General features: G+C 38.4%; 1 protein-coding gene across 1 annotated transcript in view; it reads right to left on the bottom strand.

Moving 5' to 3' along the window:
• Window positions 1-984: 984 nt before the first annotated feature.
• The window catches only part of LOC139719779 (uncharacterized), a 30,938-nt gene continuing 6,418 nt past the window's right edge, over window positions 985-25,504 (bottom strand). Inside the window, exons 2-23 of the mRNA XM_071631163.1 lie at window positions 21,464-21,635; window positions 20,379-20,458; window positions 18,478-18,693; window positions 17,798-18,007; window positions 17,510-17,603; window positions 16,125-16,389; window positions 15,309-15,510; window positions 14,608-14,699; window positions 13,590-13,736; window positions 12,835-12,955; window positions 12,230-12,369; window positions 11,250-11,371; window positions 10,109-10,249; window positions 9,039-9,406; window positions 8,050-8,370; window positions 7,159-7,296; window positions 5,998-6,106; window positions 4,434-4,525; window positions 3,921-4,148; window positions 3,248-3,316; window positions 2,402-2,590; window positions 985-1,305 (exon numbers count right to left, since the gene is read on the bottom strand). Coding sequence (XP_071487264.1) covers window positions 1,048-1,305; window positions 2,402-2,590; window positions 3,248-3,316; window positions 3,921-4,148; window positions 4,434-4,525; window positions 5,998-6,106; window positions 7,159-7,296; window positions 8,050-8,370; window positions 9,039-9,406; window positions 10,109-10,249; window positions 11,250-11,371; window positions 12,230-12,369; window positions 12,835-12,955; window positions 13,590-13,736; window positions 14,608-14,699; window positions 15,309-15,510; window positions 16,125-16,389; window positions 17,510-17,603; window positions 17,798-18,007; window positions 18,478-18,693; window positions 20,379-20,458; window positions 21,464-21,635 — 3,774 coding nt within the window. The 3' untranslated portion in view covers window positions 985-1,047. The remainder of the gene's footprint in view (window positions 1,306-2,401; window positions 2,591-3,247; window positions 3,317-3,920; window positions 4,149-4,433; window positions 4,526-5,997; window positions 6,107-7,158; window positions 7,297-8,049; window positions 8,371-9,038; window positions 9,407-10,108; window positions 10,250-11,249; window positions 11,372-12,229; window positions 12,370-12,834; window positions 12,956-13,589; window positions 13,737-14,607; window positions 14,700-15,308; window positions 15,511-16,124; window positions 16,390-17,509; window positions 17,604-17,797; window positions 18,008-18,477; window positions 18,694-20,378; window positions 20,459-21,463; window positions 21,636-25,504) is intronic.

Genomic DNA, 25,504 nt, shown 5'->3' on the forward strand with positions numbered 1-25,504 from the left:
CCGAAATTTAAAATAATTTTAAAATTAAAATTAATTAATTACAATTAGGAAAAATAACGAGAATAGCAGCATGGGCTAAACGTGATTAACAATGATACAGGATATGCACACACGGCATCTATGAAATATAGAAATGAAAAAAAAAACAGCATTCGGACAGCAGAGGAAAAAGTTATGACAGAAAGAGGAAAAAAATGCATGTTCCCTCCAGAAAAACTTAATTTGATGACAACGAAGATATAGCAACAAACATTTCAATAACAAAATACTTTTTGTCAGAAGTTTTGAATTTCTAAGTACTCTACCGCACACCGATAACATTAAGTATACATAAAGTTGTGCACACAGTACATGCACAGTGAAACTTAAACACGAGACACGACTCATAAAAATTATGCTATCACTAAAAAGACTGACCCAGTTACATCGTACAGTGAATATTGCGTAGTGCGACTAATAATAATATCATTTCGCAACTCATATTAATTTGAACCAAAAGATCATGTAGGGCCTATTCGATATATCATGTCATTTATAATCAATCAAGCTATCACTCATAATTCATAAAGTGCATATTATGCATTTGATATGACGACCATAGTTACTGATAAAACTCTATACACTATTGTCTTACAAAAGTCTACAAACTTCGTGCATATAACTTATGCGTGCACGTAATTTATCACAAAACTATATAGAACTTATAGGCCTATTATCGACATTTGCTCTAAACATGTAACAATTCAAGTCTTATTTTTATCATCTTTATATCTGTGTACACTTCATTTTGTTCGACTCTAAAGAAGTTTCGATGCAACAAAAGCAAACTGCCTGTCCCGAGGACTTTGTTACAACGGAAGCATCCTAAATTTATTTTGATAAGTGGATTTTAATTACACGTGCCTTTCTATTAAGTAACTGTTGAATAATCGACTTTAAAAAAAAGACACACACACACACACACACACACATAAAGACGCAAAGCATGTACATAGTAATGGGAACTCACACAATGGGACGCAGTGATCGAGTCAATTCAGATCGATCTTACGATTCTTCGTCTAACTTTACCCCACCATGTTTAAGCAACGCGTCTATCTTCTTCTCCATCCGATCAAATCGATCCTTCAAACTCTTCTGTTCCGACCGCACGTGCGATATCTCTGCGTCTCTGCCGGCCTGCTTTGCTATCTCATCGTTCACAGTACCGCCAATGGTTTCTACTTTGGTATCGATTCGCTTCAGACGATATTTCAGATTAGTGAAGAGTTGATCAGTCGTAACCGTTTCATGCATGACGTCGCCCTGGGACAGAAATGTAATTTTGACAATGGGGTTCAGAATCCCACAATCATCTATATAATTCATTCTATATTCTGCGCTATTATTCAATGAAATGTAAAACTTCAAACATTCCTTGTATATTTTAATCTACTAATGCAAATGAAGATAAGGAATGAATGAGGAATTAAGACATACATAGGCCCTATATGTTTTTCCTACGTTATAATTTTGCTGTGTCACCTGTTTTAACATTTGAAACAATGGATTAATGTACTTGTCTGAGTGTCTCTTATACCCTTTTCATAAACTCATCCTCCAATTATCCGCCTAAGAATTATGCGGACATTTCAATAAAAAATGCGTTCACAAACTCTGAAAATTACCCGCACTTTTTTTTTTTTTTACGAGCGCCCGTCCTGAAAAAGGCGGATAATCGTCATAGTGACTGCACACGTCCCTCCTGTGACCGCACCCCGGCAATTATCCGCATAACTTTGGATTTGCGTTCACAAACTCCAAATCTGGTCCCGATGCTGCTATTATGCGGATAATAGAAGCGTCGAAAAAAAGCGGATAATTCTTGCCCCGCTCCGATTTTACGACCAAATTATGCGGATATTATCCGCATAATTGAGTTTATGAAAGAGGTATTAGGTATTTACAAAATGGACTTTAAAAAGCCAGTTCTACAATAATGGTATAAGACGCGTTATATCAGTCATTACACTCCCAAGAGCTGATTTTAACGAATAAATTGTGATCACTATAACTTCACAATACTAAAAATGAAAAAAAAAATCATAACTGAACAACAACAACAACAACAACAACAAATTCTGGAATGTTAAAACTTGACAGATTTCTAAAAAAAAAACCCGGGGGTGATATTGATAACAATTAAAACATGATTTAATGTTCATGCTAATGGAGTGTTGATATCAGTAAGCGCAGGATTCTTTTAGCCTACGCATTTTTCGTTTTCTCATCAAATAAATCTTTCACTTCAAATTACTATAAATATTTTTGGGATACTTTCTTTGCAATCTGGGATGACGGTTATGCTTTTAACATAGAGCCATCAAACCAATGACAGTGTTAACCGCCCAGCTCGACTCACCCGTGATTGGTTCTTGATGCAGATCTTGGAAGCCTGACGTAACACATGTTTGTCTCCGGTGAGGGCGCGGTACCACTTCTCTAACCAAGCCAGGCGCGCTCGATTCACGTAGAAACGTTGGCGCCGGATAACGGCCGACCGCCAAATAAAGATTGGGAGAGCTTGCTGGACTTCCATCACCAATTCCACCTGTTGATGAAACCATGAATGATTACAGAAGCTCTACCGTTACAGTCTCGAATCAACCTTTATTCATGCCACATATCTTGACATTTGCAAAAAAGGATATGCTATTAATGATCTTTAAAGCTCGGCTTTTACAATATATTGCTCTACAGCCATTATAGCAGAAATAGAAATCTGATGATGGCAGTCCGTTTCAGGTTTTGTATACTTCAGATATATTCTTCTTCTTCTTTAAATTACCACATTACTCATTACCACGATGAGGGTCATTCTACTAAATACTCCTTTCCGCCAAGAAAACCTGACAAGTGCCGCTTTTCTGGCAAAAGGGTGTATCTGTATTCTGTAGGTACACTACAAAATCCCTTTCTGTTGCCTGTCTTCTACAGAATGATTATGGCAGAAGAGTGTATTTTCATAAAGGAATCCTCTTGCCATCAAATTTGATCCCACAATCACGTGAAAATGGCTCAAGATGGCTCCTTTTATCTAAGAAACAACAGCAACAACAACAAAATACAGCACATTCGAAAGTTGACACTGGCCTTTGCCATGATGGTCAAGTTGTAGCACCCGGTTCAAGTTTGAAATTCACAATACGACTGTCTGAAAAATCAGTGACTGACGAGCAACTTTAGAAAGGAAAATGAGTATACATACCTGCATCGCAAGACGATGTAACTTGGCCTTCTCTTGGATGGCGTGAATATCATCTACCGCCAGACCGACCTGAAAGATCACGTGCGTACATAATGCTATACATGTTTTATCTGAAGCTAAAAAAAAAGTGTTTTAATGATATATATACTTCGAACTATATACCGCCATCAGTCATGTCAGTTGTCTTGAAAACGTGCCAGGGGAGAGTTGTGGAGCTTGAGACTAGGCTCGTTTTGCTCAAAACGCTTGAATTTACTCGCTCTTTCATATCATGTGTAATAGGGCATATTTCTTTGTCCATCTAACTATCTATCCATCTACAGACAGACCTATATGGTCCAGTGGATAAGGCTCTAGAGCCTAAGAAATGAGATCAGTGGTTAGAATCTTGCCAAGTGCTTACATCTTTGGACAAGACGTTTCACCCATGATTGCTTGTAGTAAAGTAGGTGCACAATGGTTATTACTTAACGTCGGGTATTATTAAATACAAGACTCCTTGGAAAAACTGTGCTATCACTGAAGAGGCAACATTCAAATCCATGAGGTGGTATAAACTAATAATCAATGGATTTATGTTTGAGCAGTCATTTCAGAAGTTGAACAGAAATGTATTATACGTGATATAGAAGCCGTCTCCATGTAGCAATATCATTTTTTCCTCCAAACTTACCAGAAGATTCATGATGAGGATTGACATGATAACTAGGAAGAGTGTAAAAATGACGTAGGTGATGCTCTGATAGAAGACAGAAGACAAGAAGTAGTCTTCCTCTCCATCCGCCAGAGTGTTTTCCGTGTTCAGGTAGTTCTGACTGTGGAAGATGTTCCCAAAATCCAGCTCGCCAATCATCATTACGAAAGTCTTGGCGAAAGAATATTCGATCCGATGGAATGGTTGCTACAGCGGGAGAAAAAAAAAAAAAACGTTTTTACGTAACATGTATATACAATTCTGTTCTGAGCAGATGAGTATACGGACCCTGTGGGGAAGATACTTTGATAAATCTAGTGAGCACAAACAAAAAATAGGTGAAGCAAAGTACATGTAATTGTTTTATTCTGAAAACGTAAAGGCCTACATGTCCCTGTATAGTGATATGGCAGGTGACACGGCATACGAGAAACATAATAAAAATAATTTCGAGCGTTATTTGTCGCTGGCATATTTCCTCTCATTGGTTACCTGGTTCATCAGAAGGGTGTAAAAGGCGAGAGCGAAAGCCACGACGAAGAGAATTAGCACCAGAACGAACTTCATGAAGGTACGGACAATGTCTGAAAAGAAAAAAAAAATATCGTCTGTCATTAACAATTATAAAACATTATGATAGACTGGAAATTGAAAATATAACGCTGGTCTGAGGCATGCATTATATAAGTGATGTACTCCAGGTTCATCTCTTCCTATTGTTATCCTTTTCAAACCAAACATATTGAAAAAAAAATAACTTCATAAATCACGTCACATATATTTCGAATTGAAAGATAAATTTCACACACACACACACACACACACACACACACATACACACATAAATAGAACTGTTTCGCACAGATATGAGGAATGTTCCTTGACGTAAGAGTTTGTCGTTTTCCATGATATTCATGATGCATGAAACTGTGTACAGAAAATGTATGGTTGATATGAATACTTATAAACACATAAAGAATTATATGTATATGTATATGTATGTATATATATATATATATATATATATATATAGTTAACGAATCAGTAGAAGAAGAACGCCGTAAAAAAAATAAAAAAATAATAATAATAATTAATCATAGATCTTGAAGATCTTACAAACGGAGCATAGCTCTCAAATACTGAAAGGCAAGGTCACACTCTTCATCAGTGCCCATGGTGTGACAAAAGATCTTAATCAAACCCGTTTCTGAAACATGAAAACACGTCTGATCATAACGTATTATCATCAAGATGCCGAGCAGAACAATTTTCTTATTACGTTTCTGTACTGTGTACATTTTCTGCTACTCTTCCGACTGTTGGCGATGAGGCCCTTTTCAGATTCACTGTTTTGGAGCCGGAGATTTGCCATGTCATCTTGCAGTCATGACTACGCGTCATTGGATGCGTCACTATGGACATTGTGTGCTACCTCCATCTGTTTAGCGCGGTGACTTCTTTGAAAGGTGAGTTTCAAAATCCGTCTGCCCATGATCAGACGTGTTTTCATGTCTGTTTCAGAAACGGGTTTGATTAAGATCTTTTGTCACACCATGGGCACTGATGAAGAGTGTGACCTTGCCTTTCAGTATTTGAGAGCTATGCTCCGTTTTTAAGATCTTCAAGATCTATGATTTATTATTATTATTATGATTATTATTTTTTTACGGCGTTCTTCTTCTACTGATTCGTTAACTTATTATCATCAAGATGCCGAGCAGACCAATTTTCTTTATATATATATATGTGTGTGTGTGTGTGTGTGTGTGTGTGCGAGCGATTATATTATAGACAAAATATATGTAAAGCTTTATTTATAGATAAGACCTGCTATACTTTTTGCACAAGACCTATTATGTGAGACTATTCTCTTGCCACAAAGATGCCTCTTCCGCTGAGGTCGATATTCATAGAATGATATCATGATGTAACTGCTGAGCTATCGCACTAGCACTACTACTACTTCTACTATTATAACCTTACAGAAGACGAGAGTGCCAACATACATCTTCAAAATGAATTAGAATTTGTACTCAATTGAGTTTCTCTTTCTCACCTATGAACATGATCACGTAGATTCCGAGCACCGAAAACCGCCGTATGAAGAGAATGAGGTTGATCCACGCAAGGAACACGGCTACCGCCCCACATTGCCACTGCCAGTCCTGTAACGTCAGAGTTGAAAATCAGAAATTATTATACAAGTAGGACAAAGTTATGGGTGATAGCAATCAACGTGGGGCTTTACTAGCACAGAAGAAGAGACACACTGTGAAATGCTTAGTTGTTCTTTTTTTTCAACGCCTACAATATGCGGTATTGGATATGTAACAGTTGTGTCCTCTCTTTAACACCACTCATATGCTCATTAACGTGAGCATAACTGTTAGCTATCTTACACTTTCCCGCAAGAACACATCCCCCTTTAAAGGGCCCCTGAAATCCAAATGCAAGTTGATTTGTATTGATTTATGATACCCTCAACATTACTTTTGCGATGAAACGAATATCTAGAAACATTCCATATATTTTAACGATTTTTTTCTTCTATTTTATTTAAATTATTTGGTAACTCTCACAAAAAATCCTTCCAAACCAATATTCCTCAGATGACCTCATCTGTCAATCATTGCTAAAGTACTGAAATGTTTAACAAAAGACACTGGAATGCACCTTCCCCTCGACTCAGCATAACTTGCATGTTTCTGTGATATTCATGTGACTAACAAAAGGCATGGCGAGGAAACATGCAAGTTATACTGAGTCGAGGGGAAGGTGCATTCCAATGTCTTTTGTTAAACATTTCAGTACTTTAGCAATGATTGACAGATGAGATCATCTGAGGAATATTGATTTGGAAGGCTTTTTCGTGGGCTTTCCCAAGTAATCTGAAGAAAAATAGAAGACAAAATCGTTAAAGATATATGGAATGTTTCTAGATATTCGTTTCACCGCAAAAGTGATGTTGAGGGTATCATAAACCAACACAAATCAGCATGCATTTGGACTTCAGGGGCCCTTTAATCTTTCGTCGCTTTAGGAACATAAAACCTTGTCGAAGTGGAAATGAATACAATCCAGATATCTGCTTCTTGATTAAAGAGCTGTTGTGACAGACAGGGTTTGTGCATGACGTTTTAAGATGTCGTCTGCCACTCTGAGTCGCCCCCGAAATCTGAAAAATAAAAACACGGTACGGATTGGGAAACCCCCCTACCAGTCGTATGCTTATTCCGTTGTAGTATTGAACCCGGCTCAGAGGAAGGACGAGTAGAATGGCAAGAATGTAGAGGGACCATTCTATCAGATTACCAAAGCCAAAGTACGATCTGCGTTGAAGGAACAACTGGAAAAGCTGTTTAAGGAAGGACAAGAGAGAAAGAAATAAACTATTTGATTTATCAATAACAAAAAAATAGGAAAAATCATTACAAGGGGAAATTACGACCGGAAACATTAATATTCTCCTGTACAGAATCAAAGATCCAAGTACATTTTGAAATGATCCGATATAAAGAAAAAGAACAGTACTAGAACTTGGCTTGTCTACGCCAATAAATGTCTGAAATGAGAGGATGTATGAACAGTCATACCATGTTCATATCTCGCAGAATGAAAACTATAAAAGTTATCGGTGCTGAGCACTCCAAACGTCATTGTATTCTGCGATAACCCTCTAAAGACTAAGACCTAAAAATATCAATATCATCTTACTGTAATATAGCTCTACTCAGACAGGATGAGTTAATCTTACAAGGTCAGCAATCAGTGATTAGTGTATGTTCTGTGCCAGTTGATTTATGTTAAAATGTTATTTCGTCAAAACACCGTCTTTCAAACAGATGCTACACACATTGCTGCGTTGTTTATGCAAGGAATCTGTATCACAATTATCCCCACAATTATGAATAACTGGTTACTGACCAGCGACTAACAATTCAACTGTTTTTAAACATTTTTCCTTTAATGCGAATCAATGTCTTTTCTTTAATATGGTACTACAGTAAAGTATAAAGGACGCTTCCACCGATGTAGCATCCAGTCATGTTTAATTCTTTGTTTTTGTAAGAGCATGGAAACGATACGATGAATCTTTTCACAAGCTTACTTCGCGAATGACATTGATGATGGCAAGTATAAGTATAATCCAGTCGCCAATACGGCCGAAAAAGAAGAGTGTGGCCTCGGAAAACTCTCCCACCCAGCGCTCCTCGCCGTTTGTGAACCACGTCACACCATCGGTGGCGTTGGCGAAGCGCACATAGTAACTTGGCGGAACGACGAGGACATAGCCCGTAAGCATGGCTACGAAGAGGAAGTAGAATACCAAAGAGGCCCAGAAGAAGAATCGTCCCACTTTACTCCACTTGTGATTGAGGAGGCTAGCCACCAATGGGTGAGATAGCAGATTAGTCCGCTGGGCGGAGACCTGTGACGAAACATCTAAAACTTTTGAGAAAATCGATTTCAATGGCTTGTGATTATTCAAATATGTCACAAACATACACTTTGCTATATACGTGATATAAGATGACACCGCTTTTAAAAGTGACTATGTGCTGACTTTCACTCTGTATTGATTTTGACTCTTCTTACCTATAGCTTCAAATAATAACATCAACATTCTTTCAATATTGTTTCGAATGGGTGTAGATCAGAGTTACCTCTAAGATAAATAACAAATAAGCTTACAAATGTAACTAGATTTATAATGAAATCCTGAACTTGCTTAATGTGAATCGAACTGAATAGGCTAAAACAAAGTGACATGAAATAAATCGAGCTTGGCTGCCTTAAACAAAATTGAACCAAACTGAACTGATCTTATAACTTGATTTGAAGTGTCCGAAATTGATATGACTGAACTGGAAGGAAACAAACTATCAAATTACATGGACAGACAGAAACTAATCAAGGCTGAGTTGACGCTTGACATTCTGTGTGACGATGAACACTCAAGTTACCCTATGTAAATTGGAACTTAGCCTGAATTTTCAGGAATTGACGATTGGACGAGTTTTCACCGCAAGCTCTATTGTCATTCTGAGCATGCTGACAGCAGCCTGACATGAATTGAGGCTATTTTTTATATCTCACCATAATATTGAGAGGATGACTGAGTGCAATGTCCTTGGAGATTGTCGTATACGGTGTCGCGTCGACCTTTAGATGTCCTCTGGAGTCATACTGGTCTGTCGTCGTCGTGGTCGTCTCCTCCTTTTCATCAGGGACCGAGGTGGTCTTCTTGACGTCGTCATCTGTATCGTTCGCAGTCGTTTTGTCGTTCGGTTCAGAGATAAAGGATGTCTCCGTTTGTTTAAGTTCGCCGCTGCCGATAGAATCTTCAGCGTCTACAACGAAAGCGCCGTTCTTGTGTTTCGCATCTTCCTTGTTTTCCTCGTCGTCCCTTTCTTCTTCCTCTTCATCATCATCATCATCATCATCATCGTCTTCGTCCTCTTCGTCTGTTGGAAGAGACATATTACTGTCAGTGTCGACTGTGTAATCATAAGACAGTATCATCCCCAATGGTTATTTCATACGACATGTAAGAAATAACAATGCTTTGTATCATTAGTCTGCAGTGTTGAATAGTTGTTTCTAGAACTTCTAGAATCTTCTAGAAGGTGGCTTATTGGAATTTATTGAAGTATCAAATGTCATATATCATTGATTTTCAGACAATTGACATATTTAATTTTGAGAACATAAGCAAGGAGCGTGATACTAAAGTAATAAATAATTACATTTGGAAAAAAAAACTCTCATGGCGAGGCGTGATTAAATTTCTGAGAAAAATGCATGATCGCGTTGTCCATTTGGGTTTTCTAAACTTATCTCCAGTTCGTGTCCACGTCTTTGCAAGAATCTTGCCTTCAAAATGAACTCATTTAAGTTGTTTTTGGCGTGTAATGATGTTATTCACGTCACAGCAGTCACATAATAGTCTGAACTTGTGAAACCTACTGAATATATCTTATGAAGATTTGAAGAATATCCATGTAGTTCATATACGGAAAGTTGATTTAAGCAAACAAAATTGAAGAAATACAGCGACTTTGTGAGCTTGAAAGTCTTTGTACAATGGGAAATAAACCTCTGGAATTCACGCATCAATAAGCGAGATGACATAATGTTCAACTCGACTACATTATTATGTTCCTCACCGTCAGAATCCTTCGGTCTCTCCCACTTGGAGAACGAATCCTCCAGGAGCTCGTAGTAGAACTCCACCCAGTAATCGGCATCGTTCGGCCGCACCTCGGGATTTCGCTGAACGCAACGGTCCATCACTCGCTCGGCTATTTCTGTTACATTTATTTTTTGAAAGAGATAGACAAACAAACAGATAAGAAAAGTGGCACTCTACTCTCAAAGAATAATAAACCTGTCTGTGGTTGAATGTCCTCAATAACTTCTACATTATAGTACTCAATCAACAAGGTAATCGATTGTGACTAAACATTATCATGTTCGGTGTTTGTGTGGGCGCGCGTGTGTGTGTGTGCGTAAATATGCGTGTGTATCTGTGCTGGAGTGAGGTATCCCTGGAGTATGCCTAGAGGGGGAAGTGTTGATGAGGTTATACGGGTGAGCGATGAAGGGGTAATGTTTTATAGGACTGGTATGGATTATGTACAGACATTGATCATGTAGATTTGTAAAGCTTTTGTATGTATGTGTGTACATAGGTATGTAGGTTTTTTGTTGACCCCTGGTACATAGGTGTGTAGGTCTTTTGTTGACCCCTTAACAATAATTTATTTCATTATTTAATAATTACTGCTGTGACGAGTATACGCACGCATGCAGTTAATGGGTATATTTTGTATTGTGTACTGTACATACATATTGGTTTTGCTGACCCATTATCAAAAAATGATTTTATAATTATTGCGGGGATGATTATATTTGTGAAGCAGTTACTGAGTGTTGTATAGTAGAATAACCAGAAATTGACACAATGACAGTCCTAAGAATTATTTTGTGATATTTTGACATATGTTTGGAATGTCACGCAGCAAGCAACAACAACTAGATGTTGAATTGTAATCAAGGATGGATGATGGAATCGAAATAAAATATTGTTTGAAAAAAATTATCATTGTTCATTCAGCAGCTCAGCTATTAAGCTAATTACTTTAATCGGACCTCAGCATGGTCAGTGTAAAATGTAGCAAGCAGAATCTAGATGTAACAGGAGCGACATTTTGTATGGAAAGTCGAGGGAAACCACGAGTCGCAAACTACGCCTGTCAGAATGAACATGCAACTATGAGGTAGTTTTCGATAAGGAAGAACGTATACCTGGCATGGTTTTAATGAGTTTTCTCATAGGCGTTGTCCTCTCGCCCGTCTCCTGGTCTGAGCTGCAGACGGACATCACCTCCTGCCATTTGTCGTGGCTAATCAGCAGGTTGGCAATGTCCCTGGTCCATGACAATAAGGGAGAAATTAAAAATACGATTTCAACGATGCTAATGATAATGGTGCCTTAAATAACAACGATCGTGATAGAAAGAATTACCACGATAATCATCTTAAAACTTTCACACATTCAATGGTTGATATACTCAAGGGAAAAAAAAAACAGCAATCACTGATACCAATTTCCTGTTATTATCCCCTCACATGTCCCTTTGTTCACCGTGGGTATGATGAACCTGTATGTTCTTAGTAGAGTCGGTCGGGGCGACCATTAGTATGACTGCTCTGAACTAGTCGAGGCCCTAGCATTACCAAAGTATCTATCTAAACCTTTGTTTGCTAACAAAACTATAGTTAGATCTACAAGACTATTATCAGGTATAATATCTTTCTTTCATCTAAGACTATTATCATACATAAGTATGATGAGTTATAGATAGCATAACACACTTTCCGAAAATCAAGAACAAGAATGTAATCTTATGAGCTGTTCAAATATTAAAACCAAATTGCTCAGCAAAGCTTGAGTAGATAAAATAATAATAATAGTGGCCTCTTATAAAGCGCTGAAGTCAATCAATAATGATTTTTGACAATCGAAATGGCTATATTAGTATGAGTCCAGGGCCCCGTTTAATCAAAAGATATAATCGATTGTAAATTCCCTCACAACACAGGCTGCCATAGACTTATGATAGAAATCAATAACTAATCATAACTCTTCATAAAACAGGGCCCAGGCAAGTCAGCCTACGTTTCATTACAAAGAGGATATGCCACATTAGACAGCGATTGCATGGTCCAAGTTAGATTGATATTTGTTACATTTGATCAAATATCATTGCTTTTCCTACACATACTCATGCCCGTTGTCGATGGCGTGGTCGAGGCAGTTCAGACCATGTTTGTCTCGGAGAAGAATGTCGGCATTTTCGCTGTAGACGAGGAGTTTGACCATGTCGGTGTGACCGTTTTTACACGCGAGATGAAGAGGTGTCATCTATGAAAAATATTGTAGTTCTTAGCACGTAATCATGTTCACATCAACAATTAACATATGATTTCAATTTCTTGATTATGATGATGACACTTTTGAATGTACATTTTTTCATAATATACATGATATAACACGACGATTTTACACCCTCAATTAAACAGAAAATGTAAATACAATCGCCTCAGGATACCATTAGCGAAACACGAACGATTTTTTTAAATCAATTTCCAAAATCTCTCCTTTGTCACAGTTTTGGTAAACTGAAGTTGACCTTTTCCCTGTTCCCTGAGTTCAAGGTATTCGTTAGTAAACGTCGTCAATTTTGTGCAAATTCTAATAATTCTAATTCATAATGAAATCTGAAATTATTTAATTGATAATATAGTCGAGTGTCCCCACTTCTCTCACCCCCCCCCCCCCAAAAAAAAGAGAGAAAAGAATAAGGAGGAGACAGGAAGAGTAAAATACCTTTAACATGTCGTCAGCGTTGATGTTAGCTTTTGACTTTAGGAGCAGAGTTACTGTACGGATCCAGCCGTTGGCGGCAGCATAGTGAAGAGGTGTTCGTTCGTTTCCACTCTCAAAATTCCTGCAGTGAAAGTTAGAATCGTGTGTAAAAACACCTGAAGCTGCAAAAGAAGTCGGATATCATCATGATATTGACTATTATTGGTAGAAGTTGCCTCCAATCCATTTTATCAGGCCGAACTTCGAGGTGGGTGTAATCGAGCATGTACGAAATGGTAAACAGTTAATGATGCAAATAGACTATGTCATAGATTCAGTGTGTAAGATCTTGAATCGCCACAACCCCATCTGTCAATTGAAGTTATAGTCATCTCATCTCACGATTAAAATAATGAAAAAAAAGATGACCTCATGTTCCATCAGATGCAAATCCTTGCTAAATTTAAGTTCCTCATGTTTTCTTGAAATCAGTAAATAACAATCCCGATTCGATCAAACTTGAAAGGTTAACTTTGACTACTCCCGAGGAAAATAGACATAAAATGAATCAGAACCCCGTTTCAATAACAAGGTACGGTAGTTGTTATAAGGTACTGAAATCATCGCATCTGATTGGCTGAAAGTGAATTTGTCAAACAAATGTGTCAGTTCTATAACTGACAACAACTTATATGAAACGGGAATGGCAGCGTTTTTTGTTCTGTTCCTTGTTTCGAGGCTTGTATGACATTGGCATCTTGCATCTTGTCACTCACTCGTCGTTCACTCTGGCCTTTGCCTTGATGAGCTCCTGGACCGTGATGTCGTGCCCGGCTTCTGCGGCGTGATGGAGCGGAGTGTTGCCGTCATCGTCGCATTCATCGACCACCTCCCGTTTCCATCGAATGAGAGCTGTCACGGTTCTGCAGCGGAGAACGGGGAAAGAAGAATGAGGGAGGAAAAAGTGGGAAATTAGGGGTGAAGGTGATAGGCGGAGTTAGAGACACAGGAGACAGAGGAAAGACATAGAAACGGAGAGTGATGTTTAGGAGAGGGGGAGAGATGGAGTGAGAGATGGGAATATATAATTTATGTAGGAGAATAAAAGGTGATGTCCCCATTAGATGATGTATAGGCGATTATACGTTAAAACTGTAACGCCTCCCTTAGGACGAGTAACGAGCATTTATTTATTTTTTCTTTTCATTTCATGTATTGGTTTCTGCAACTTTTTCATGGACGAAATCTCAGAAAGAAAATACATTTCCAAAATACGAAACTAAACATGCAAAATTTGATCTGTGTTTACTTTCTTAATACATGAGGCGTAGGTGCATGTACATGAGGGGCTAGAAACGGGGGAGGGGGAGGGCGGAAGGAGGTTGCTTGATAATAAAGTGAGTTTTAAAGCTTTTATACTATGCTTAGGGTAAAATGTATTCAATTCGTTACATATTGATTTTATTCATAGGCTAAAGTATGATATTTTTTATTTTATTTTAAAGAAGTTAGGAGGCTTAAATGCCTGAGGAAATTCTGCAAGGAGTTCAATTTGCCGGAACCGTGAAGTCTGAGGACTGTTGATGCGCTAGCAATATCCTGTGATGATTGAAGTGGATATTGTTGCATGTATGTGTTGGGTGTATATGCAAGTGATCTTTGAGTGACGAAAAATTGTAAAATGCTGAGGGAAGCATTTTTTAATGATAATAAACATAGCATAACTTCTGCTGTTTTAGTGAGTACTTATGATAATATACATTTGGTAGTAAATTTGATTCCAGTTGGACTCACTCAGTGTGTCCGTTCTTCGATGCGCCTTGGATGAACTTTGTGATGTCGTCATCGCTCATGCCATGTAGTTTGCGGCCTTGGTGAAGAAGTAGCTAAATCAAAGAGAGAAAAACGAATGCAAAGCATCTACGATTAAAGTTTTTGCCCTTTACTGCCAGAATTCGTGGAACTTTACGTATTCCAAGCGATCGAGGTAATAAAAGTATCCCAATGAAGGTCATATGCCTTATATATATATCTTTTGCTGATCAGATGGATATCCTATCAATTTCTCTTCGAAGTGGCACAGAATAAAATAATAAACAAATAAGAATCCCTAAAATTGTGCAATACTCATCTAGTAGAGGGCAAATCTAAATGAAGAAAACGGAAGGAGAGTGGACTGGTGGAAAAGAAAAGAGAAAAGGAAGGCGTGATAGCAAGAGAAAAGGAGGACGGGGACAAGGGAAAAGGAAGAAAACACGGGAAAGGAAAGAAAAGGAATGTAAACAAGAACAAAGAAAAAAAACTTGAAATGAAGAGGCATGAGAAGAAGAAGATGTGCACGATGAAACAGAGGCAACTGTAAAGATATAGGAAAAAGAATGGGTAGAGGGGAAGTATCAGGAAAGGCACCATTGATTTGGTGAGAAAAAGTAACGAAGAAATACAATTGAGGTATTACTAAGCTAGAAAAGCACGACAGATAACACGCGACCTACCTGCAAAGTATCGGCCTTGTTCTCTTCTGCCGCCCACTTGAGTAGCTCGGCGGCGGCGTCCTGGTTGTCTTTGGCGTTCGTGCTCGTGTCCAGGTTGCGCTGGTAATCGAGCAGGGCGATAATGGTGTCAAAGCTTTTGGAGTTGGCCGCCGTCTGGAGAGGTGTCAGACCCTCGTCGTCTGCTAGGCTCATGATTGCCCCCCTGAGAGAAAGAGAGAGAGAAGAAAAAAAATTCAAGTTATGTAATGTGTTCAAATTTTTCATAGTTCAAACGATTTTGCAATATTTGAAAGAATAAATGCAATACGTCCAAAAAAATACAATCGATTTTCGCATTGATAACTTTCAAAATGATTGATTCGTCTAAATGCTATTTCAGGGAAAGAAACTTCTTTCCAACATTTTGCAGTAAACCCCAGTCAATTCGGTTAAGTGGTAAAAGAGAATTATGGATTGTTGTAAAGCATGTCATGGGCCTGTTTCTTCCAAGTTCAGCACTCGGATGCTCTTGGAACTGTGAACACAATGGACAGAACTTGGAGGGAAGGGATTCCCGACTCGCTCTACAAAGATCCTCATTCCTCTTCGACCACTGAAGCAAATCGGATGGTGTTTTGTGTAGGATGTGGGTAATAAGTTACATTGTCATACCCTGAAATTGTATTTGGATTGACGCACTATTTTCATAGTTATTGTTACGGACGGTCTCGTTGTAATTTTTTTAGACTTACGGTAGAAGAAAGTAAGCTTTGTTTTGCTGAAGAATGATGGACAGCATAAATCTTTCACACCTTTGGGCGGATATTCGACACTTACTTTTCGATCAAATATTCAGCAACTTGTTGATGGTTGTTTGCGCATGCAAAATGCAGTGGGGATAGATAGTCCCAGTTTTGGACGTTAATTTTCGCGCCCTTTTCACATAACATCTTGACCATTTCCAGACGGCCGACAATACAGGCTTCGTGGAGGGGAGTGTTGTCGTTTTCGCCGCCGTAGTTGAGCACATCTTCGTCATCAGAATCGGAATCGTCATCGTCCTTTTCTTCATTGTCTATTTCGTCACGCTGCCCAGTTCCCACTGTACAAAAAAAAAGAGACCAACAGTTCTATTTTTTTTTTGCTTTAGCTTTAGGAAAACATACATCGAAGCACACTATACGCGCATGTGCACACGCACAGATATATATATATATATATATATATATATATATATATATATATAAACTAATATTATTTAACAGATATATACCTATTACATTTCATTTCTTAATTGAAATGATAGGAAAGCCTCTTTCGGTCATGTCTCCGCCTGCTCTATATAGCATTAGATCAATAAGATCACATATTATTCCTAAGCAATACCGGACGCACTGCATGAGTGAAGATGTCTGCACTGCCAGTATAAGGAGGAGAGAGGGAGATCAGATTTTTTTTTTATTTATTCTTTAGCATTTCATGTTTCACCAAATTAAATCGCTGTTTATTTTTTTTTTGTTCTGTTTTTTAAGCTATTTTTGTAACATTGATTCGCTTTGTGCATGTATTTCCCTTATTGGTTTATCATGCTTTTTTTTTCAAAGTATCCCTTTCGGTTATGCAACAGCCTTACAACGTAATCCACTGAACAACATTTACTACAAACAACATAACAACATGATAATTGCTGCAAAGATATGGAATGGCCTTCCACAGTCTATCCGCAGAGCTCTTACCACAGAATCTTTTAAAACAGCCCTCAAGACCCATCTCTTCAAATTGAAAAACTAGCCAATGTGTAAAAATGTATGTTTACACATTTGGAGACAATTACTTCCTGGAACTATTTCTTTTTATTTTAACTGTCATATCACAAGCGGTGCACCCATGAAATTTAAGCTGAATTATGTATTCATTTTGGAGCAAGCGCCATGAGCGACTGACTTGACGGATACCGGCGCTATACAAGACTTCATCATCATCATCATTAAAGACACATACACGTAATTAAAAAAAACCAAGATATGAAAAGATAAAAATAGGCCTCAATGCAATCATTATAATTTTTCCTGGTGGGGAGGCAATAATAATTACTCACAGAGATATCATTTTCTATTCATATTAAAAGAAATGGCAGCAGCAACCACTGCATTTCAATTCAGAAAGAAAGAAACGAAAAGAAGAAAAAGACCAAGGCCCTGTGCCTAGTCTGTCGACCTTACCGTGTTCCAGAGCGAGTTGGACCAGGTCTTTGTGGCCATATCTCACCGCCTCGTGAATCGGCGCCACAACGTTCTGGTTGGTTTCTACCAGCAGCTGGGGGTGAAAGATAGCATGACATTTTTCTGCTTGCAGTTATCCATGTAATACAACAGTAGTAACCATTCTGATAATATGTTTCGTACTTTAGATGTAATATACACAATGATAAATACATACATGCATAACATCTCATGAAAGAGATAGGGATGAATGGAGAGGAAGAGATGAAGAATTAATGACAATCTCACCTCAGACAAGCATTTCTCCTGCTTCCCCTTCTCGATGATTCTGCGGGCGACCTTTTTGTTGCCCTCCCTGAAGGCGAAATGGAGTGGGGTGTCGAAGTTGTCGTCCCACACGTTCAGATTGGCGCCTTTGTTGATGAGCATGAGTGCGACGTCCGTCTTCCCGTAGAAGCAGGCGGCAAGGAGGGCCGTAATGCCGCGTTGGTCCACGCACTATGATGGTGCACCATGAGCCAGGTCGTGTGTCGAACACGTTGCAAAGTAAAAGTAAAGCTTAAGTGATAACAGGATTACTGGACAGTTATTTTTCACGGCTTTAGCAGAGACAACGAGAGTGCTATATTTGTTGACACAAAAGCTGCTGTGGTGGTATTCGCAATGGCAGCATTTACACGGTCAAAACAACGTTTGACATTGATGGTGAACGCCTGAGCTTAAGAAAATTCTGAAGTAATGATGGCATTTCCGAACAGCTATTGTCTTTTCCTATATCAAGGGCAATGGGAATGTTAGCTATCGACACAAATGCTGGACATGTGGTTGCATTCTGATAGCAGCATTCAGTCAAATCAATGCTTATAATTGTTAGGTCCTACGTTGTACACATCAGAGCTAATGTTTTATTCCTTTTTGATGTTAGAGGAGAAAAAAAAAAGTTATTAGCAAGGTTAGGGCCTACATACCTCAATATCTATAGCTTCACTCTCTAGCAGATGACTCGCCGTTTCGGAGTTCCCGAGCGAAGCGGCTATATAAAGTGGAGTGCGCCCTCTGTTGTCTTGGGCATTTACTTCTGCCCCACCGTTCACGAGGATCCTCGTAACGCTGTCGCTTGGCGCTTTTGACATCCTCCGCTTTGCCCCTTCTGGAAGCTTCGAGAGCCTCTTCCCGACTTCAGACTGCGAAGAGGAATGATTTTGTTTGCATAATAGTTACAGATTCGAAGTATACTTCTAGATCATACGAATCATGGCTATCATCACTATCCTTATCATTAATACATCACTGGTTAGAAGCATTTTCGTTGCAATGATGATAGCAGAAGTCTCGTTTTCATCATCATCCCCCAAACAACAACAACAACAACAACAGCAAAACAACAACAACAAAAAAACAAAAAAAACCACATACGCACAAACACACACACACACACACACACACACACAAGAAACTGAATTTGGATATTTTTATTCCTGTTCGTTGTTCGTTTATTATGTTTTTCCTGTCGTGAAGAATATTAAAGGGAACGTAAACCCAAAGAGCAATGTGGATTGAGTGAAAGCAGTAACATTAGTAGAACAATCAGTGAAAGTTTGAGGAAAATCGGGCAATCGATGCAAAAGTTATGAATTTTTAAAGTTTTGGTGTTGGAACTGCTGGGTAAGGAGACTACTAGAGGTTATGACGTATGAGAGGACTACAACATGAAGAAAATATAAAGGGAATTCAATAGAAATTCATTTTTCATGAAAATTACACATTCCATCAACTTGATACTGACATATGTTAGGGGTAGCACTTATTCCCCCCGTTTTCTGAAAGCGGTTAGTCAAGTACTCTTTCATTTTGCTATAAAAGTGATTTTTTGTGAAATTCCTTTTATATTTTCTTCATATTGTTGTCCACTCATACGTCATAACCTCTAGTAGTCTCCTCATCCAGCGGTTCCAGCACCAAAACTTTAAAAATTCATAACTTCTGCATCGATTGTCCGATTTTCCTCAAACTTTCACTGATGTGTTCTATTAATATTAATGCTTTTACTCAATCCACATTGCTCTTTGGGTTTGCGTTCCCTTTAAGCATGTATCGATGGTCCATCACTAATACCTGTTTTTGTTCCCTTTTCGTTATTGTTCGTGAACAACTTCACTGCTCGCTTGCGAACAGTACAATAAGTCATTATGTGCCTTTTCGCGTCGTAATGGGAATGAAACCATGAGAGGAAATTCCTTAACGGACCAGAACGTCACACCCGTCAAAGACGTTGCGTGAGTCGTAAAAAGAAATTATGGTTATTCTATAATATGTTTATTATTATGATAACTATAATAATGTAATTCGATGAGCCACCTATTAGAATTTAGACATTCAAAATGAAAAGGTACAGACTCAAAATGATAACTATGTGATATGTTTCAAATAACCTAAAAACAAAATGATTAAACGAATATGTAGTTCGTATAGACCGATTCGGGTTCGTTGAGGGCAGCAGACAATTTGTGGCACTGGGCGCAGCCATGAGCTCATTTTGCGGTGTCCCAGCCGACCCCCCCTCCTCTCCCCCACCCCACGGGCAACATGTTTATCGCGCACTTGTAACAAAGGTTCGCGCACTAAGCAAACATTCGCGCACTCAGTACGAGACGCCTATTGGCTAAAGCAACCATGCATCGGTTTTTCATTCCGTGCGCGTGCTAATGTAGGGAGAGGGGTGGGGGAGTGGGAGGGGGGGGGGGGTCAGTGCCGTACGGCACTGGGGGGGGGGGGGGTCGGCTGAGATACCACAGTAATGGCGCTGCCCATGCCAAAAATACACATAGCGCGTCACAGAATCGGTCTATAGATCCCCCTTTAAGATTACCTTGGTTTGGTCTTTCTCCTTTCTGGCTGCTGCGGCGAAATGAAGCGGTCGTCTAGAAGCCTCGCCGATGTCATTCACGTCTAAATTTTACGAAATCATTGTTAGGATGAGTTTACTAGGTTGGCAAACAAAATCAATATTGTCATGACAAGTCAAGATATCATTGAGTAATGACCGTTGATTTATAAAGACATACAGAACACGGGATCGGAACGTACAGAGGTACAATGTACTAGTTATGCTGCTACTTTTATGACAACACAAAAGCAAAGTTGTTGAAATAGGAGAACTGCTGTAACAGAAGGACTAGTATTAGAATTGGGGCTTTGAATACAGAGGTATAAATCTATGTCTATGTCTAAATGTACTAATTTATAAAATGAATAAACTTTAATTAAAAAAAAATATTGCTAAAAGTATACGTATAAAAGTGTAAGATACATTTAAGAAAAAGTCCAGATATTGCTTTTGCTCATCATCGCCCCAGGAGAAAGGCTTATGTTAACTTTGACACATGCCAGACATCATTAGTTATCTACAGAATGTAATTTTAAGAAAATGACAAGTTAGTGTATGAAGAAATGCCAATAACCTCAAGTTAAAAGTTAAACGGTTCGCTCCACCTCTAAATTGGAATTGACAGACAGAATCGGGACAGAAGAAGAGTCAGCCTGATCATAGAGTGCTATTTCTTTTTAAACGCATCTCTGGACTCCACTTTATCTGTAGGCCCTTATTATGTATTCAAGACAAAGACTAGATGGACATTGTTAGATTCATTAAAGTTGCACAAAGTGAAATAAAAAGCACAATCATTGCACGCTAGTCAGAGAAATGTGTAACACATCTGAAAGTCAGAAATATTATTTGGTAACTATATATTATAAGAATTTCTAAAACTCTTTGACAGAGACAAACAACAACCTACAGACGAATAACAAAAAATCTAGAGAAAAAAGAATATACTACTCATTGTGAATTATTATTGTTATTATGATTATTATAATGATTATTATTATTATTATTACCATTGGAATACTAGCAATGAACGAGAGCATAGAAAGATGGGACAAAAAAAAAAATACCTGCTCCCCGGTTAACCAGAAGCCTGACCATCTCCACGTTATCACTTTGAGCGGCATAATGGAGGGCGCTATAGTTTTTTCCGTCGTGTTCATTGATCTCGTTGTTGACATCATCGTCGTCGAGTTCATTTAGCAGGGTCCGGAGGTTTTCTAGCTGTCCAGAGCGGGCAATCTGCGGGTAGGGCAATGATGGTGCAATCAGCGAGTGCTATAGGGTTTCAAGTGCAACTCTTTATGGAGTATAGACATGGTAGAAAGCCTATCTTATACTAGTCATGTACCATTAGTGACCGCGCATCACAAAACGAACAAAAAGTCACACACACTGATTTTCTGTGAGGACTGACAATAGGTGGAAAGGCTCAATTTCGTCAATCTTGACTCTTTTATATTTTCTGAAAGAGCAAGTCTTCTTCTACTATGCTAAAATTTGGTAGCATAAAATGAACAGAAAAGTGTGATTTTTAGAAGTTTATCTCGAACATTTTTTTTTAAGAATAGAGTGATTAGGTGTGTCTTTAGAGTCCCCCTTTCATTTCTTAATAAAACCCTGTACACACTCATCACCATCAACTCTAATAACTTTAGCATTTGTTTAGAAAGGATAATGCTCCTGATTTCAAAGTTGACATTTATCATGGACAGAATGTGTTAATAGAACATGCGCAATTAAAGCTTAATCTGATAATCCCTTCATTGTGGTTAAACCGGTAGTTTCATCCTGCTTTTTTGTCCCATTCATTGCACAGGTAGCACGGCTTGGTGAAGATTAAACGCTTGAATTGACACTGTGCTTCAGAGCCTCTTTTCTCAGTTCACACTTTTCTTGAATGTGTGCTTTCTTTCCAATATCAAGATAGGTTAGGAGAGTAGATATAATTCGAGTTATACATCATTTTAAAGCTTGAAGTCTGCTCTTTCTGAATAATGCTCTTAACTAGAAATCCATTTCTGGCGACTTTTTGTTTGTTTTGTGGTGCAGGGTCATAGGTTCCTTTTGATATATGCCTACCTCTCACCATTGGGATTACCATTCAATTCAGGGGGAGATGCAGGAATTCCATAGAGGGGGGAGGGGCGCCTTTACAAAATTAAAGGGGGTCGCAGCCCCCCCCCCCCCCCCATTTTATTTTTGTTTGTTGTTGTTTTAGCAAAAATAAAGGAGGCTCACGCCCGGTGAGCTCCCCGGGATCCGCCACTGCAATTACCATTATCATGATCACAGAACGGGTGGAGAGAATCCTGCAATATCATTGGTCGAGAGCAATGTATCAACTTTTATTGATTTGTTCTAGCTTTCAATACACAATTTTTCTGTTCACGTGGAAAAACCTATCATTGACCTGCCTTTCAAACTCCAGTTGCCAGTAGGATCATCATAAATATTTACCCTTCAATTACCATTAATATTTCGATGTCTTTCAATTTTATACACGTAAATTTCCTGTCTCGGCGATATTCGTACGAAACAAGCCTACCGTTGGCCCACCTTTCAATTACCATTATGTCTTTGGGACTAACACTGGACGTAACAAATTTTTACCAATTATATCATACTTTCAGCAATAAAATTTACTGATCCTAATACCCTTAACAATACTTAAGGAAGCAAACTTACCATTGACCTGAAATTTCACTTGCTAAAGTCTGGGAGGTGTACCCTCCCTGCTAAAGGCCATTAATTCCGACTACACCATGTGATTGTATCACTTATTTCCTTTTTGTTTTCTTAATACACAAGTCCTTTCCAGTTACCACTTTTGATATTTTGACCTCCCTACCAATCACCACTAGCCAATGGCATATACCATTCTATCATCATCAATTTACTGTAAATTTTGTTTATATGTTTTATTGCAAGGGTAAAGCTCGTGTCTCGTTTAGGGTAAGAAGGCAACAACGCACCTTGGCGAATTTTACGTCGACTTGTCATTGTGCGGTCCGTGTCACACAAAGCGCTGAATGTTCAGCAACTGCACCTTATCAAATCAATGAATTACATTTACATGTAGTTGAAGCGGTAAAGCAGAAGGCAGAAACAAATCGTCTGTAGTTTGTTTCCTTGTTTGTTTTTTGATTATGCAACAACTGGCAGAAATGGGATAAATTTGGACAAAATTATCTTGCCTCATTTCCATTATTGAGCTTCTCAATTGTTCACCCTTTGAGGGTTGCACTATGAATTGTTTTGAAAATTAAAAATGTTGTGCATAGGACTACATAACGAATGAGCTATCTAGATACTATTATAATATACAAGACAATAATCCCCTGGGTGCATGAGTGATAAATGTTGGTGGTGTATATATATTTTCCTCAGTATTGACATCGATCTAAAGATGCCTTTCAAAACATGCATCCTTTCTTTGTTTCATCACATGAATCATAGCATACTGTTCCGTTTGAGTGTTATTTTAAATGTTAATGTCTATCATGTCTATTTCAGCCTTTAAGGGGGGGGGGGGGTCGGTATGCCTAAAAATAGCTGATCTATGAATCGATATAGTTATACAACATAATTATTGCAAAAGCTATTGAATAGTCTTTTCTTCTTATTTTGAAAGCCACCCAGTTATGCTCGGCACAAGTTACAGTGTTTTAAACAGAACAGGTCTCGGCCCCTATAGATATAATAAACATGTAACTACGGTGGAGCACTGTTTCCAGTGCCGAGGATTTCTACACACGCAAAGTTTACACTAAAGTCTCTGTATATTGACTTTCACCAGTGGCCAAACTTAAGCCCTGTGTACAATGATTGTATCCGTCGCTGCATTGTGAATCAAGGGCGTCAAAAACTTTGTCCTTTCGTGTGCAACGAATAACAATACCAGGTATGCAACGGATGACACAGTTCCGTTTTCATTCTCTCTCATTCCCTCAAACCAAACGATATCCGATAGTGAGACACACGATTGTGTAGTGCGATAAACAAAAACTCTATTCGCGGTTGAATTATTGTATTCGGTTATGTACAGTATGTATATCAAGAGCCCCCCCCCCCCCCCCCCCCCCATCAACGCCTGTTCACGTGTAGGCTACATGCATGTACACACTTTTTTTTTTCAGTGATCTTTTTATTAATTCCATTTCCTTTGAGAATATAACAATTAAAAAAAAAATTACACACATTCTACATAACATCTGTCATAAATCATGTAGATATTCCTACAGTTATGAGACATAATCCATAATCCATAAAACCTTGTTTGTTTTTTATTATGCAACAACCGGCAGAAATGGGATAAATTTGGACAAAATTGTCTTGCCTCATCTCCATTATTGAGCTTTTCAAATGTTCACCCTTTGAGGGTTGCACTATGAATTGTTTTGAAAATTAAAAATGTTGTGCATAGGGACTACATAACGAATGAGCTATCTAAATACTATTATGATATACAGGACAATATCCCCTGGGTGCATGAGTGATAAATGTGGTGGTGTATATATATTTTCCTCAATATTGACATCGATCTAAAGATGCCTTTCAAAACATGCATCCTTTCTTTGTTTCATCTCATGAATCATAGCATACTGTTCCGTTTGAGTGTTATTTTAAATGTTAATGTCTATCATGTCTATTTCAGCCTTAAATTAAAGGGGGGGTTCGGTATGCCTAAAAATAGCTGATTTATGAATCGATATAGTTATACAACATGATTATTGCAAAAGCTATTGAATAGTCTTTTCTTCTTATTTTGAAAGCCACCCAGTTATGCTCGGCACAAGTTACAGTGTTTTAAACAGAACAGGTCTCGGCCCCTATAGATATAATAAACATGTAACTATACGGTGGAGCACTGTTTCCAGTGCCGAGGATTTCTACACACGCAAAGTTTACACTAAAGTGTATATTGACTTTCACCAGTGGCCAAACTTATGCCCTGTGTACAATGATTGTATCCGTCGCTGCATTGTGATCAAGGGCGTCAAAAACTTTGTCCTTTCGTGTGCAACGAATAACAATACCAGGTATGCAACGGATGACACAGTTCCGTTTTCATTCTCTCTCATTCCCTCAAACCAAACGATATCCGATAG

The sequence above is a fragment of the Diadema antillarum genome, unplaced genomic scaffold (genome assembly GCF_040938485.1).
Source record: "Diadema antillarum isolate AM-2024a unplaced genomic scaffold, OU_Dant_1.0 scf00000114, whole genome shotgun sequence".
Classification (NCBI taxonomy): domain Eukaryota; kingdom Metazoa; phylum Echinodermata; class Echinoidea; order Diadematoida; family Diadematidae; genus Diadema; species Diadema antillarum.